The following is a 17,013-nucleotide window of genomic DNA, read 5'->3' on the forward strand; positions in this document are numbered from 1 at the left end:
CTAAAAGGAGACACTGGAGCCAATCAGAGCTCAGAACCAGCGCTCGCACAGGCAGTCCCAGGGATCTGTCGTCTGCTGGAGGTCTGGGATATGCCTCACCCCCCCTCACCCTCTTACAATATTGCCTCTCAGCTGTCTGGCATGTTTTACGGCCCCCCTTCTTCCTCACACATGCCACGACACTGGCAAACTGTCACTGGCAGGGTGCCCCTTAGAGGGCTCCTTAACCAGACTGCTCCGACAAGATCTCAGATTTCCATCTCACCCTCCATTCACCCCTTACTGCTTTAGCTTAGTCATATTAGCACATCCTTAGGGACCTGTAGAGAAGCTCCATAAAGTATGAATGAGAGAAAGATGCTGCAGAAATATGAACTTATTAAGGGCTTTTCTGAGTGTCCTGATATCTTTTACATAAAATTCAAAGGGCATAAGTTGATTTCAAGGGAGTACATTGCTTAATTCTAAAGGAATCCTCACTATTTGACACCTAAAATATGGTTATATACAGCAGACTACTGTTCAAACCATACATCATTTTCAAAAATGTCCATATTTGGATTTGAGGATATCATAGAGAGCGTCTACTCTAAACACACTGGAATTCATATCAACCTTGAAAACATCCCAACTTTTAAAAAGCCATCCGTCCAGTAAAAGTGTTCATGAACATTCCCTCTTTTCCTCCCTTCTGTATTCTGCCTTTTTGTCTCCTAGGCAACATGTCTCCTGTATGATGGCGTCCCTGACACAGGAGGATCCACTTTACTGAACCTTTTTGCTAAGCAACACTTAATTTGGGCTTGTGCGAACTCCTGGTCCCGCCCCCCGGCCCCCCAGCGGCAGGACGCCGGGACATATTTAAGGAACCCCTTCTCACCCTCGGCCCTTTGTCCCGGTGGAAACTCCAGTTTTGTGGTTACAACTTGGTGAGTGTGTTTGCAGTCTTTTTTATTCCTGCTGTTGTTCTTGCTGCTGTTGGACTGTAGGGATCAGGGATGTTGAACAGACGCTGCTGCTGTGACTATTCACTGCCACAACATGGATTTATTCATTTTGAAGTTGTTTCTGTTTCTGTGATCAGAGCTGATAATGATAATGTTGGTAGAAGGAAGGGAATTGAGCATAAGCTAGGGGGAAGAGGTTGAAAGAAAGTGAGTAAAGATGGAACATTTGTTGTGAATGATCCAGATGTATTAACAGTGACCTGTGCTCTGAGGTCAAGGATGCAGGGATGGGATGCTTCCTGTGGAGAGGCAGGCTTGATGCTTTAACTCAACTTAGATACAATCTGAGAAAACACAATTTCAATTCAATACCGATGTACTTTTAGATGATTTAGATATAGATAGCTTTGACTGTTTAGGTACCAACAAATAACTCAACCACTCTGTTCAGTATGTTGCACAGAATATTTTCAAGGCTGCAAATCCTCTGAAGAAACATAAAGCTCCACTGAAACCCACAATTATCAAAGTTTATTCTGATTATCTTAGCCAGGAAAGGTAGAAATAGACTTTCTAATAGATTTGAGGCTCGCCAGGTTAAATTAAAATTAAAAAATATGTGGTTCACTGTGGATACCTTTAGAATACAAATGACCTCTTATACTAAATACTGCTCTTGAAAGTTGCTTATTTTATGCTTTGCTAAAATATTTTCATGAAAGTCGTACTACCCTGGAATGACAAGACAGTGTTTAGTTATATGCAATTAATATATACTTTTGCTCTGCTCAGAAGAAGAACCTCATCTCTGTAATGAATGGCATTGATTTGGGAAAGTTTACAGTAGGGAAAGTAGCTTCTTCCTAATGTATCAAAGTCAGTTTTAGAAGAAGAATTCAGATATTTTCAGTCGTAACTTCAAAGTTGGCTAATTTGCTTTACTGGCTCCAACAGCAGCTGTTTACATTGAATGTAGAGATGATGATTTGAAATGGAAAGCCTGTATGAAGATGGGGTGTTTTTGTGTGTGTGTGTGTGTGGGGGGGGGGGGGGGGGGGGGGGGGGGATGCAGGATGCAGTTGTGATGCGGGCTGTGTGCAGAGGTCCTAGAGGGACCACAGCACATGGTCTGGCTCCAAACAGAGACCACTGTGTGTGGCGACAGCTGAGACCCAGACCTCCACATGTCAAAAGACACACCGCCTCAGCTGTTAACTGGCTGCTTACCGGCTTAATGATGAGATAAGGCTGTTGGGGGTAACAAGGGTCCCGAGGCCGAAAATAGACCTGAGTGTGTGTTGGGGGGCTGAGCCATGTCCCATTTTGGCTTTTCGGGCAGCTGTGAGACTCAGAGAGGAGATTAGAGCACTCAGACGTGTCTTCATACTAAACATAGTGCTAGATTGTTTCACTTGATTAGATTGTTTTCATGTGAAATTAGACTTTATATAGACACATTTAAACATGATAGGGGCATACTTTCCCTGATTATAATCACTTCCCAAAGATTGATTTAACTGAAGCTTTATCAAAGAGAGTGATAATGTTTAGTGTCTTGAGTTAAAAAGCTTTGTGTAAAAAGACACAATATCTAAACTCATGTTTTGCCTGTTTTTCTGTGTTGTACAGAAGGCCAGCTTAGACAAGACCAAACATGTGTGACGACGAAGAAACCACCGCCCTCGTGTGCGACAACGGCTCCGGCCTGGTGAAGGCTGGGTTCGCCGGTGATGACGCTCCCCGCGCCGTCTTCCCCTCCATTGTTGGACGCCCCCGTCACCAGGTAGGAATACTGAACAAGGACACAGACGTTTCTGGAGGATTACGGTTTTGTAGCTTTATCACATGCACTCTGTGTGTGTCTGTGTTGTTGCTGAGGTTCTGAGCTGTGTTTGCTTTGTTCTCAGGGTGTGATGGTGGGTATGGGTCAGAAGGACAGCTATGTAGGAGACGAGGCCCAGAGCAAGAGGGGTATCCTGACTCTGAAGTACCCCATCGAGCACGGCATCATCACCAACTGGGACGACATGGAGAAGGTGAAGACAAACAGAAATATCTCACTGTTTATTCTCTGACTAATTCTAAAGTAAATTCTTGGTTTTGATTTGACAACATTTCCAGAAGGTAGCGCCAAAAGACAAAACTAAAAACACTCACTTCCAAAGTGGTCCCGACAGAAAAAAACTCTACACTTTACATGCAAAAAGATGGCAAAAGACGAATTACGACAAAACAGCTTGTCCTCTTTGAAACTCCACACCAATGGATTAAACTCCTTCCTTAAAAGTGAACCATCAACTCTTCCCACAAAGCCATCTAAACAGTAGTCTTTAAAATTGCCAATGGTTGACTTTGTTTAATGTCCATGGACAAGTTATTCCATAAAACTGTTTTGCAAATGTACTTTTAACACAAGGAACACTGCATGACGTATGCCTGCCCTTGTTTAACAACTAAGCTGGCTTCCAACCATGACCATTTAATAGTTCTTATATTCTGGGGTCCTTTTTGTGAATTTGATCAAACATATGGTTAAATTCTGTCACTGACATGGACCCTGTTCCTGTTTCTCAGATCTGGCACCACACCTTCTACAATGAGCTGCGTGTGGCCCCTGAGGAGCACCCCACCCTGCTGACTGAGGCCCCCCTCAACCCCAAAGCCAACAGAGAGAAGATGACCCAGATCATGTTTGAGACCTTCAACGTTCCCGCCATGTATGTGGCCATCCAGGCCGTGCTGTCCCTGTACGCCTCCGGTCGTACCACCGGTGAGTCTCTGCCTAAGGCTTCAAAGGTCACCTAATATGCAAAATCCACTTTTTCACGTCTTTTATACATAAGCATGTGTCCCCTCTGTGTAAAGAGATTCTAAAAGTTTCAGGAAAAAATATTCACTCACTTTTTGTCCTGATCCATTCATACCTGACTGAAAATGAGCTGATCAGATTTTGGCCACTTTATGATGTCATAACGATTTTTTGGCTTGTAACCATTAGCCAATAATCAACCTAGGTAACCCCCCCCCACCACCTGTTTTTTATATATCTGAGACCTATAATATATTGATAAAAAACAGTGTAATAGGGGACCTTTAACTCTGTGACAATGAAAACACATTTGGATTTGTTTTCTGACATAGTGCTTGTTTGTGTACAGGTATCGTGCTGGACTCCGGTGATGGTGTGACCCACAACGTGCCCATCTATGAGGGTTACGCTCTGCCCCACGCCATCATGCGTCTGGATCTGGCCGGTCGCGACCTGACTGACTACCTGATGAAGATCCTGACTGAGCGTGGATACTCTTTCGTCACCACTGGTAAGGAAAACTAACTAGAAAATGGCAAATATTGGAAAACCTTTGAGAAGAATATGCAGGATAAAATCAAATAAATGGCCAAAAAACTAAACACATCAAGGCGAAATTCCAAGTAGGAAAAGACAAATAATCTAAAGTGTATTTAACACAGGCCAACTTTTAAAATGTGTTTACAAATCACAGACAAATCTAGCTAAAAGATAGATGTTCTTGCCCATGAATTACACATTTCATTTGTTAAGAGAAACGTGTAATTTCTGTTTGTAGATTATGCATAAATCACAGTGTTGTCATGTGAGAATAGTAGACTAAACGTTGATAAATGTCCATTTGCAGCTGAGCGTGAGATCGTGAGAGACATCAAGGAGAAGCTGTGCTACGTGGCTCTGGACTTTGAAAACGAGATGGCCACCGCCGCCTCCTCGTCCTCTCTGGAGAAGAGCTACGAGCTGCCCGACGGTCAGGTCATCACCATCGGCAACGAGCGTTTCCGCTGCCCGGAGACTCTGTTCCAGCCCTCCTTCATCGGTGAGTCATAGCAGCTGAGCACCCGCACCCATTCAGCCATTTTTATATCTGATTATGGCTTCTAGTGACTCAGATATACATAATAATAAGTACAGATTAACATAAAAATAATCAATTTATAATTATACAAAAAACATTTATTTTTACATAAATAAATTATGATTTGACAAAATTAAAAACACCATGAAACTGAATTTTGAGTTTCGACTGAAAAAATAATTATTCATATAATTTTCACTCAATATTAATATTTTAGTTTCATTTTTTTTTTGTAAAGCTTACTTTAACTACCCCAATATTTAAAATGTATAGGCATTATATATCATTTAAAACATTGCTTATAACTAAACATACTGAAGCTGTAAGCACACACAAGTCTTTTTAAATGTATTTTTCTTTTAGCAGCAGAGACTGGTGTATACAAATATATTTAATAATAATAAAGAAACAACATAAACTTGTTTTCTTTTGGAATATAAATACATTATGAAGTATTTTACTTTTTTTTAATTTATATATATTATTTATATATTTACTGTCAGCTGTACAAACACTCACCTTCCTCCTCTCACCTGTGCAGGTATGGAGTCCGCTGGTATCCATGAGACTGCCTACAACAGCATCATGAAGTGCGACATCGACATCCGTAAGGACCTGTACGCCAACAACGTGCTGTCCGGTGGAACCACCATGTACCCCGGTATCGCTGACAGGATGCAGAAGGAGATCACCGCCCTGGCCCCCAGCACCATGAAGATCAAGGTGAGCCTTCAGAACCAGAACTGACTGCTTAAAGGTCACCCCAAAATAAAATATATAAGTGGAAGGCTCTCCAGAGAGTTTTAGGAAAGGCTCAGTGAATGAATACCAAGAAATATTGCATTAGTTGTTACATAAATTAAAAGAATACAACATAGAATATGTGTGTGATACGGTTAAAGAGATTCAGGCAATTCAAGTGTTTCCATAGAGTTCGAAACTATTAAATGCATTAGGCCATTTTGACCTTGTCGTGAGAAGTTTAATGAAGGAACTATTTCCTTTCTTTCGATCTTCATCCGCCAACATGAAGAATCAATCACCACGCAGAAGCAAACTTGCCTATTCTTATGCACTTCTGAAAAAAACTTCTGAAAGACAAAATAGTTCCCACTTGCTCACAACAAGAACTGTGGATTATCTTGAGTAACAAGGTCAGGATTTCTGCAAGAAGTGCTATCTAATTTGATCAGAGATTAAGCAGACATCTCTACGGCTGATACCTCCAACATTCAACAACTCACATAAAAACAATCTAGACTGAAAAACAGCTCTACACGTAAGAGCGAAGTATGTTTTCACATTTGGAGGTCCCTTTAAATCCAGCTGACAGCAAGTGCCTGAAGTTTCATATTGTAAAATGTCCTCGTACCAACCTGTACTCCTCCTCCACCCGCAGATCATCGCTCCCCCTGAGAGGAAATACTCCGTCTGGATCGGCGGCTCCATCCTGGCCTCCCTGTCCACCTTCCAGCAGATGTGGATCAGCAAGCAGGAGTACGATGAGGCAGGCCCCTCCATCGTCCACAGGAAGTGCTTCTAAACGTCCAACCAGCGCCAAAAAACATTCAACTCCACTCCAACTGCGCCAGCTCTCCATCCAAATCTGTATTTCTACTGTTCCATTTGCTGTATATACATGTTCTGTTGTAATAAAATAGTTGCTTTTAACAGTAACTGTCTGGTGCCTACTTCTGGATGTGTTTGCACCTTTTAATAAGCCAGTTTTTAAAATATTTTTTTATTTTGTGCTTACCAAAAATGTATATGAAAGAAATGTGTCATGTCACCTTCAAAATAACATTTCTAATATTTAATAAATTGTATAAATAAAGATATCATGAGGTCATGAGTTGTAATTTATTCACACATAAATGATCATAGACCCCATTTGTACTATTAACACCAACACCTCTCACACATCAAGTTTTTAATACCACAAGTGTGCTGGAGTTTCAACCCTTGGCTTAAAGAAAGTGTTTTCTTCTCCTTGAACCTGAACATTGTAGAACAATGCAGTGGAAACCATGTACAGTCTATGGTGAAAACTCTAACTTGAATTCAATCATACAGTAAATTGTGTTTTGTAGATTTCATCAAGTGATATAAAAAACATATATCTATTAATTATCCACCTAACAAAAGTATATGTGAAAAATATAATCGTTTCCCTAATTACTTTATCTTAAAGGATCCCTAAATAAAAATATCATACCATTGATATACTCAAAGTAAATCATACTTACAATGACTGTCCCTTTTAGTGAGTTTTGACCCTTTAAGTCCCTCTAAAGCAGCTACATTTCTCAGCATTTTGAGATTTACCGTGTCTGTTTTTGTATTTATCGATTCAGCTGGCCTTGCTCGTTATGAGTATTTTTGCAAATAATGTCCTCAAAAGGGTTGAGAGCTAAACAACGTTTATGCTAAGATTGTTTCTATTTAGTTTTTTAATTATATCATGCCCAATAATTGACAACAAAAGCTGAAGTTATATTCACGTTGAACGCTCAAATGTACCATGTTCCCCACCTGCCCTGAACACAACACTCCTTCACTTCCTGTTCACCTGAAGCGCAGGTGATATTGATGAGGATAATAAAGCCGGCCTTCCTTCCTTCACCAGTGACTTTACCAAGTGACTGACGGAGATTGAGGTGTTTCAGTGAGAGACTGCTGTGTACTTTGGAACATATTTGAGTTGAGTTGCATTTGAACCATGAAGATCACAGACAGTAATGTGATTCGGTTTCACCTTCAAATTATCCATGGGATAACTGTGAAGAGCTTGGAGAAGAAAAAGAAGACACTGTTATTAGGTGGTTCAAAGATCTTTGGAGTTCCTCTGGAGAATTTAGCTAGGAAATACATTCCTGAGTTTGGACTGGTTCCCTGGTGAGTAGCAGGATTGGAACAAATATGATATTCAACTGGAACAACAGATTAGTTTAATCCTTTTGTATTTTTTAACATTTTGTTCCTCAGCTTTTTAGTGGATGCTTGTTCATTTCTGCTGGAGCGTGCTGGGACTGTGGGCCTGTTCAGAAAATCAGGCTCTCTTCCTCGCATTAAGACTCTCAGGGTAAGATCATTTAGATAATAATTGTGTCATTTTTGTTATATTTTTTTCAATGCATGCTCCTTAGTTAAAGGTAGGGTAGGTACGTTTGAGAAACCGGCTCGAGTGCGCTAGAATTTGAAAATACACGACCGGAGAAAATCTGCCACTTCCTTACAGAGCCCCTCCTCCAACACACACGAACGCGCACATGACCAATGAGGGCACGAGATAAGTTTGTGCACAGATGGAAGGCTGACCGGCAGGTAGGCCATCCAGTTATTTTAGCCGGTCCGGCTAAAATGATTGGTCGTGCTTTTTACAGCGCTACGGCTTCCACAGATGAACATTTTTTTATGGATGTTTTGTCAAAGCACTTAAGATATTCATTGCTATCGGGATGTTAAGAGCATTCCATGGAATATAACAAAAAGTGTATCTCGAGCCGGTTTCTCAAACTTACCTACCCTACCTTTAATATTAAGCTGTCTTTGGCTCTTTTCTGCTGTAACAAATGTACATTTCCCCTGTGTGGAACGAATAAAGGTATTCTGATTCTGATAACCTTTTGACCTTTTTCTAATAAAAGTTCCCCTGAAGCAATAGCACCATCTGTTGGTTTGAGCCAACACTGATCTGATGTGTCTTCTTTTCAAGATTCAAAGGTGTTATTGTCATATGCACAAAGCTACAGTGTAGAAATGGCAATGAAATTCTTCTGACCTGAGCTCCTCCAACAATGCAATATATATATATATATATATATATATATATATATATATAAATACAAAATAAAAAGCAGTGCAAAAAGTCTTTATACACATGTCAATAGTATATGATATGTACAAGAACAGAATATGAAATTAAACAATGTAAATTAAGACAACATTTAATACGGTTTATTGCGGTGATAACTATTTATATAAATTAGTATATTGCAAGATGACAACAGGAATGTTTATCGGGGCACTTTACAGAGCTCAGGTGTTTAGCATGCTCTTATGGCCTGTGGGATAAAACTGAGGTGTTGTTAATTTGACCCCCTTTGTGTGTGTTTTCAGGCTAAGTTGAATAGCGGTGAGGGTTGTCTGTCCACTGCCCTCCCTTATGATGTTTCCACGCTGATCAAGCAGTTCTGCAGGGAGCTGCCGGAGCCCCTGCTGCCCCCCGAGCTGCACGCTGCCTTGCTCAAAGGCCAGGCGTTATCCAGCCCGCAGGACAGGACCTCCGCCCTGCAGCTGCTGTCCTGTCTGCTGCCTGCCAGAAACTCCTCCTGCCTGCATTACCTGTTCGACTTCCTCTCCAAAGTCTCAGAGAGGTTTGTAGAGCCTAATAATGTGGGGGAATGAAATCCTTGGGCAAAGAGCGCTGAGAGTAACTACAAGTTTGACAGTCTGCTTATATTAGTGCGCTGGAATGTATGAAGCTCAATTTTGAGTTTATTATATGATCTGCGAAAGATGACACTAATGTTAAAGTTTTTAAGGAGCAGTCGTCTCTGTCTTATGTTGTCAGAACGATCCTTTTAACACAAACTGAATAGCAGTGTCTCTTTTACCTGATGCATATCTGCAGGAGATTGAACTTCTTATCAGTAAAAGCAAGATTTAAAGCTTCAACACATGTTATCAAAATGGTATTTGACGTTTTTATGACTCGTTTTTTACCTAGAGGGTCATACAATCTGTACAACATATAACACCCTCATTTTGTGATGCAACACAATTAGGTTATGTCTGCTTGTAACCCCTTGTTATCCCTATATATGGCCTCAGTGTGGAAAGGTTTTATGATAACCACACAACATACATTTCCTTTTGTGGATCAGTGATTTTTAGAAGCCTGAAGAGTTTAACGTCTCCAAAGTCATTAAAAAATGTAATTGTTTGCTGTAATAGACATATATTTTTTATTTCTAGTCATTGTTGGGACCTCATTTATCAAGGGGTGACTTGACCTGATCTACACTGACTTTATAGCAAGTGTAAGTGGCCTAAAATTATGGACAGTTCCCTTATTTCCTTTCCATCTTGTTCTTTTCAGAGCAATGAGTTAAAGTGACTTGATGGAAGTGGCAGGATTCCACACTATTTCATTGATTTAATTGTGTTTTCTCTTCATTGTCAGATGCTCTGAAAACTTGATGACCTGCTCCAACCTCGCCATAGTCTTTGCTCCGTGTCTTTTACCGCCTCCAAACAAGGCCGAAATGTCTGAAGGGCGGCTTAAACTCAGAGTTCTCGTCCTACACACCTTCATTGAAAGTCCTCACTTATTCGGTAACAAACCAAATGATTCTACCTTGAGCTATATACTGTATTTAAGGCTGTTTGAATTGACTATATACGTGCAATGTTATAAGATCTTTACTGTTTGCTTTTAGCTGTGATTCCCAAAGCAGTAATGGACAGTATGGAGTTTCTGATCAACTTCCCTGTTCTAAAGGACGCTAGGAGAGGACACGGAAAGACACAAAGTTTGAAAGGTAAAGCAGTAGAAATTGTGCCGTTAGCTTTGACTTGAAATGAACGCCTCTTTCATTTATGTTCTCAAATCTTTAGAGAAGACGGCAGCCTGGATTCCAGCGACGTCAAAGGTCAAGCCGGCCGTCTCTGAGCAGAGCAAAGAGTCGACGTCCGGGGAGAAACCCACGCTCAGGAGAAGCATCGGCATGGAGACCTTCCCCAACATCCTGCTGTTTAGGAGCTGTATGCCTTAAGCACAATATGAACAAAAGACTGCAGCAGATTTACATTTTATACATTTTTCTACAGTATGTAACGCTTTTAATGTTTACAGACCAATGTTTCAAGCCTGACGCGGCTTTGTCGGACAGTCACAGCCTCTATGGCATAGAGGCATGCCCCCAAGAGATACTAAAAAGGTAAATTATTAAAGCATGATTCACTTCATTTCAAACAGTGTTCATATACAAATGAAGTTATTATGGCAGGGGTAAAGGAGATTTATGGTTTCTACGTACTTAATATGTAACCTGGGGTTGAGATAGCAGATGGGTGATGTAGTAAGGATCTTTTTGTGATTTTTTTTTTTTTTTATAATATAGTGTTGTATCAAAGCTTAAATGTAATCTGATATCGCAAAAAACAACATATCCTGAGCTGTGCAACTAAAATAGGTGTTTTTTTTTTTACTGGCTTTAAGGTAAAAATGACCCAGTCCCACATCTAATGGACATGCATCTGATATTTCTTTTTTGTCTCGTGGCCCTTTTTTGTTTTCAGAGACCTGCGTTTTGTCAATTTCTCACGATTTGCCAGAGGACACGGTTCAGAGAGCTCCCCTGCTCTCACTGGTGTCGGGAAACGGCAGCTCACACCTTGGAGAAAACGCATTTCAATATTAAGAAAGTTTTAATTAATTGATGTGTTTTTAATATTTATTTGACCACAGGACTTTTGTAGGTGAACCTTCACCTTTCATTTCAAGTGAATAAATGTTCCAGTTTTTTTACTTATTTTCTTTTTCACTTTTTTATGTTTAACATAATGATATTAACTGTTAAATGGTTATGGTTAGGGAATGAATATCAGTATATCTTTGATGCAAACCAAAGATTTAAACTCAAAATGCCAGAAATCCAAGCATACAGGAGTTTGTTTAAACTGCATATCGGGTTAAAAAGGCCCGTTAAACAACACACCTATAAATTAAATAATGGAATAACGATATATTGATGTAAAATAAACAAACACATTTACTAAAAAAAACACAAATACATAGATTTCTACTCTGATTTGTCTTTGACATAATTACAGTTTAAGATTATGTTAGCATGATTGCTCGGTGCAGGGTTTCTGTAGGTCATCCACAAATAATTGCCACATGCATACAGCCAATGAGAAGCGAGGATTTGTTGTATCATAGCAACGACTGCATCTGAACCGTGAAGCGAGGAGGATTGCATCCTGCGTGTTGCATAATGGGCACTTATGATGACAGTGGAAATAAAGTGTATCCCTTCAAAATAAAGTGGGAGAAATAAACAGGCGACGGACACGTGAAGATTAAATGTTTTTAGAACAACTAGAAATAATTGAACACAAATATGATGTATCAACTTAAATTAGAATAGGTCTCGAAGGGAAGAAACAGGTTTTTAAGTAGTTTTGTCATCGTGTGACGAAAGCGAGCTTTTATTCTGAAAAGCCAGAAACATGTTTTTTCTGGCCAGCTTGACACAGGTCTCGCGCAGTACGCAGGTCCCCATCAACACACACGGTAAGAAGCAATACTGTAACATTTCTGTTTTGTTCATTTCTTATGTTTACTAGCTATAAAATCACATTTATATGCAATGCATGTTATACAATTCTGCTTTTCTTATAAAATATGGTGTTTTTTCTGCTAAATAGACAGAAAAAATAGGCTATTTATATGTATATTTACATGGGTCTGTTTACAGAGTAAGTGGCGCACCAAGTCTTAATTCCATTTCCAGATAATATACAGCATTTTACAGTCTGTATGGAATACAACAGATCACATGAAGGCATAACATGCAATCAGTTTTTCCACATTAGGGGATCTGTTCTTAATTAGCCTGTTATGTGTATCTAACAGGAAATGCAGCTGTGTTTGCACATCATTACTGTCCATCTTGTGTGCGGTAGTCTGATGTGTTTCTCCCCCGCAGATGACGGACATGATCTCGGCGGTGCGGCTCTCAGTGCTCGGCCTGCTCCTGGTCCTGCAGCTGGGCAGAGCTTCAGCCCGGAGCCCCCGCACGGCAGACCAGGTGTCCGAGGCCGACATCCAGCGCCTCCTGCACGGCGTCATGGAGCAGCTGGGCATCGCTCGGCCCAGGGTGGAGTACCCGGCTCACCAGGCCACCAACATCGTGGGTCCTCAGAGCATTCAGGGTCAGTGACACACCGTGTGATCTTTATCTGTAAAGAGGAGATGAACCAGGTGAAAACCAGGAAGAAGATTAATGGCTAAAATAATAAAGAATACACTTTATTATAAGGGACATTTGGACAGTATGGATAGTGCAATATGAGGCATGAATTGTGTATTTAACCATACTGTATTTTAAATGTTAGTATATATTCACTTTGCCCTATAATCCCTCTCATTATGATTGAACAACCTAAACAGTAATATTAAAATAACACTGGATCAGAACAACCCAATCCCTCTGGTTTGCTTTCATTATATATAGAAATATAAATGATAATTCCTTTATCATGTGTGTCTATTCTGCATTTGTTTTTAAACAACAAAACAGCAATGTAGAAATATAATAACTTTATTTTATTGTATTTTTTTTTTTTTATCCGACGTACAGCTTGTTCACACATTTGTTTTCACATTTGTTGTTAAACATGGACAATGAACATTAACTGATTATGGAAGTAGTTGCAAATTCATACATCATGCTGAATGCAAGTAGCCTAATATCATTCATCAATGATGGGGCTTCCTCCTGTTCTGAAATGACTAATACAAATGTTAAGATGTAAGAACTAATGTTGTTATGCCATGAAAAACACATGACATTAACACAACTGTTACTGCCTCCATGTTTTATGAATCTTTTTCCAGCTGCTGTTGTGTTTGTGCCGTTAGTAATTCTTGTGTCCCTCCATAAGGTGGTGCTCACGAGGGGCTGCAGCACCTCGGCCCCTTTGGAAACATCCCTAACATTGTGGCCGAGCTGACTGGAGACAACGTTCCCAAAGACTTCAGCGAGGATCACGGGTACCCAGACCCTCCGAACCCCTGTCCTCTGGAGAAGACAGGTCGGACCTCTTGTTATAATTACATAATGTATAAACAAACTAATGTCTCAGTATGAACATAAGGGCAGATGTTTAATTGACGCCACAGGGCTGGTTCCGTCTGTGCTTTATTGAATTGATCTGCTGTTTTTTAACATACGTTTCTGCATCCTTTGACACCGACAGCATCAGACGGCTGTTTGGAAAACGCTCCGGACACAGCCGAGTTCAGCAGAGAGTTTCAGAAACACCAGCACCTGTTTGACCCCGAGCACGACTACCCAGCGCTGGCCAAGTGGGTGAGTACAGAGCAGGACTGTAAACTTCACTAAACTTGTTTGTGATTTGCATGGATTCATCCCTGAATGTTTGTCTGCTCAGGCGATTTGTTGACTGTAATTTAGAAACAAATACTCTGGCTGTAGAAGAAAGGCAAACATGATTTAATGTCTGAAGATGTTTTTTCTGTGTTTCCTTTCAGAACAAGGAGCTTTTGTACCAGAAACTGAAGGGTGGACCCAAAAGAAGAAAAAGGGTATCATGTTTGTTGTCTTCTTCCTTTGTAGTATTGTGTCTGAGAAACCACATCACCAGCGCTGACATCTGTCCCAGAGCAGAGTGATGTATCTGAAAGGAAGAACACATTTGTATAACTAAATCACTCACCCCACAATACCTTACATTTTTTTAGCATGCTTTTATGAACGAAATCCAAAAACTGTAAATTCTTTATAAATATGTAAATAACTTTCCTCAATTTTTTGAATTTTCTGTGGACACATGCCAGACATACAAAGTGTTCTTTAGGAATTCAAGGTTACACAGGGTAATTTATTATATCTACAAATAATCATTTTGGGGATGAAGTATTCCTTTTAACCTCACTGTTTTACATTTGAATTAATAATTTCTGGTACAAGCTAAAAACCTAACTTTCAGATGTTCTTATTTGCTCAGATTTTAGGTCATTATGTTCATGTTTACAGTATAAATAGTAACATGTTTCTCCGCCTCCCTGCAGAGCGTGAACCCGTACCTGATGGGACAGAGGCTCGACAACGTGGTCGCCAAAAAGTCTGTTCCTCACTTCTCTGAGGAAGAGGAGGAAGCGGCACCGACCGTCCCTGCTGCCAGCAGAACCACCACCTAAACTCCTGCAGCACTCACTGTAATATTTACTATACTTCCAGAAACAAGTTTTTAACTGTGTGTTTAAATCTTGACTGGCAGTGTACATTATACCTAGAAATGTATTATAATGAGTTGAATATAGATCTGGGGAAATGTTGAATAAGATGGTAATTCTTATTCATGACTGTACAGAAATGAATTAACTCACTCTGAAGTTTCTGAAGTTAGGTTTTTTGTATGTCTTGATATTTCCAGTTAATCACATCTGAAGCAAAGATTCAATATAAGTCACATTAATCTTGGAAGCAAAGTAGCGGCTTTGCTTTGTCTTGTGAAGGATGATTTGAAACATCACTGTAGCATGGTAAATACTGTAGCTATTCTACTGGTGATGTATATCTGCTTCTGTCACCATACTGCAGTATATAAGTCTCTACAGGCAGCACTGAATCTGTTGTGTAACTTCATCTTGCCGGATAAATGTTTGTGTTGTGTTTTTGTTCTGTAAAGTCAAATAAACGATTTATCTGCATTGAAAAAGTTTGGAAGTGTTTTTTATTTTACAATTCCAATCCAGACAGATGAGGTGAGGGTCAGAGTTTGAGAAGGGGGGACGGGGGCGTGTTCAGATGAAGCTCTGTAGCTCAAGACAGTTTAGAAAAGCCCTCAGTGAGTCATTCATAAGCCACTACAGAGGAGGAGAGACCTGAAGAAGAAACCCACGCTGTGACTGACTGGATAACGTTTTCTATTGAGGAGCTTTAATAAACAGGTAACTCAACTTTAGTAACGGCTGATAGTGTTTGACTGAACTTCTAAATTATCATTTTCTTTGTTGCGTAATGGGCGCGTAAAAGCTGTGCGTAAATCCACACGAATTTCGTAAAATGATTACCAATGACTGACACGGTTTTTCTCTTTTAGTTTCAAAGATGACAACACCATCAATGATGATCTCTGCAGCGGTTTTAGTGCTTTTGCTCGCGGAAGCATCCACTTTTCAAGGCGCACTCCCCCACCCAAACAAATACAACCCAAACGAATCGGATGGATGCCAACAGCCCGCCATCAGTGGACTACTTACCCGCGGACCGGGGCCTGTCACCGCCACCGACGAGGTGCTGGAGTCCAGTCAGGAGGCTCTGCACGTCACGGAGCGCCGGTACCTGCGGCTGGACTGGTGCAAGACGCAGCCGCTGAAGCAGACGATCCAGGAGGAGGGCTGCCTGAGCCGCACCATCATCAACCGGTTCTGCTACGGACAGTGCAACTCCTTCTACATCCCGAGGCATAACTACCAGGACGGAGACGCCTTTCAGTCCTGCTCTGCCTGCAAACCCAAAACCTTCAGCACCGTCACCTACACCCTGTACTGCCCGGGCCAGACACCCAGCACCAGGAAGAAACGGATCCAGCGTGTAAAGCAGTGTCGCTGCACCACGATAGATACGGATTAGACGGGAAACTGTCGCAAATCAAGGTTGTAAATACCCGATGCCACTGGAGGGAGACTGCATCATTGCAAAAAACAACAACTGGAAAGTGTATTTGGCTTAAAGGACAAAAGTTGGAATAACAAGGCGAAGAAGTAACCTGAGCCCTTGTTGTCATTGTAAAGGAGAGGAGATGAATATACAAACGTGGTTGATTCAATTTATTTCTCCCTTTTCTCTCTAAAATAGATGATACTTTAAGCTGTAATCAATAATTCCTCACATCGTCCAAATATCTCATCTATCATCAGTCATTGCTTTCACACCAACAGCTTTTCCTTTGTTATCACATTTGGAAGATGTGTTATTATTTTGCAGTATTGCCACTGATGATCAGATATTAGCATGCAGGCTGATGGATCATCTGATTATAAAGACATTTGTTCCAAGGATTGGGATGGTTTTATTGTTTCCACTGTGTGGGATGTTAAGCTCATCATGATTTATTATTTGTACAACCTGCACTGCTAAATGCCACTTCTTTTGTTTTATAACCGTGTATAATATGTGTTTCATGTCTTGTAAAGTTGCTCATAAATAAAACACTATGAAATCATGTATTTTTTTAATCAGTGATTGTATTCGTAGAAAAATGAGGATTGGAGATGCAAATCATTGGCTTAGAAAGTTCAATACACAAATATAAATATAGCGCTATGGTTTATAATATTACACTCTAAATATTGCACGTTAAAATCTGTCAAATCAAAGTTCATTTAGGGTGGCAAATATTTAACAAAACTGATTCTTTAG

At 40.3% G+C, this 17,013-nt stretch overlaps 3 protein-coding genes across 3 annotated transcripts; all 3 read left to right on the top strand.

Moving 5' to 3' along the window:
* Positions 1–822: 822 nt before the first annotated feature.
* actc1a (actin alpha cardiac muscle 1a) lies at positions 823–6,511 on the top strand. The gene is made up of 8 exons (XM_034135604.1): positions 823–929; positions 2,577–2,730; positions 2,855–2,983; positions 3,522–3,717; positions 4,106–4,267; positions 4,604–4,795; positions 5,376–5,557; positions 6,234–6,511. Exons 2-8 carry the CDS (start codon positions 2,602–2,604, stop codon positions 6,375–6,377), a joined length of 1,134 nt encoding a protein of 377 aa, XP_033991495.1. The 5' UTR covers positions 823–929; positions 2,577–2,601; the 3' UTR covers positions 6,378–6,511.
* A 938-nt stretch (positions 6,512–7,449) lies between these two features.
* LOC117486907 (neuroendocrine protein 7B2) lies at positions 7,450–15,307 on the top strand. The gene is made up of 14 exons (XM_034135497.1): positions 7,450–7,729; positions 7,820–7,916; positions 8,954–9,210; positions 10,020–10,171; positions 10,276–10,377; positions 10,454–10,600; positions 10,692–10,776; positions 11,138–11,263; positions 12,092–12,134; positions 12,550–12,775; positions 13,508–13,657; positions 13,823–13,935; positions 14,118–14,171; positions 14,658–15,307. Exons 1-14 carry the CDS (start codon positions 7,554–7,556, stop codon positions 14,784–14,786), a joined length of 1,857 nt encoding a protein of 618 aa, XP_033991388.1. The 5' UTR covers positions 7,450–7,553; the 3' UTR covers positions 14,787–15,307.
* A 136-nt stretch (positions 15,308–15,443) lies between these two features.
* grem1a (gremlin 1a, DAN family BMP antagonist) lies at positions 15,444–16,816 on the top strand. Its single transcript, XM_034135522.1, has 2 exons — positions 15,444–15,539; positions 15,692–16,816. Exon 2 carries the CDS (start codon positions 15,700–15,702, stop codon positions 16,222–16,224), a length of 525 nt encoding a protein of 174 aa, XP_033991413.1. The 5' UTR covers positions 15,444–15,539; positions 15,692–15,699; the 3' UTR covers positions 16,225–16,816.
* Positions 16,817–17,013: the final 197 nt, after the last annotated feature.

Source organism: Trematomus bernacchii, unplaced genomic scaffold (assembly GCF_902827165.1).
Source record: "Trematomus bernacchii unplaced genomic scaffold, fTreBer1.1, whole genome shotgun sequence".
NCBI lineage: Eukaryota > Metazoa > Chordata > Actinopteri > Perciformes > Nototheniidae > Trematomus > Trematomus bernacchii.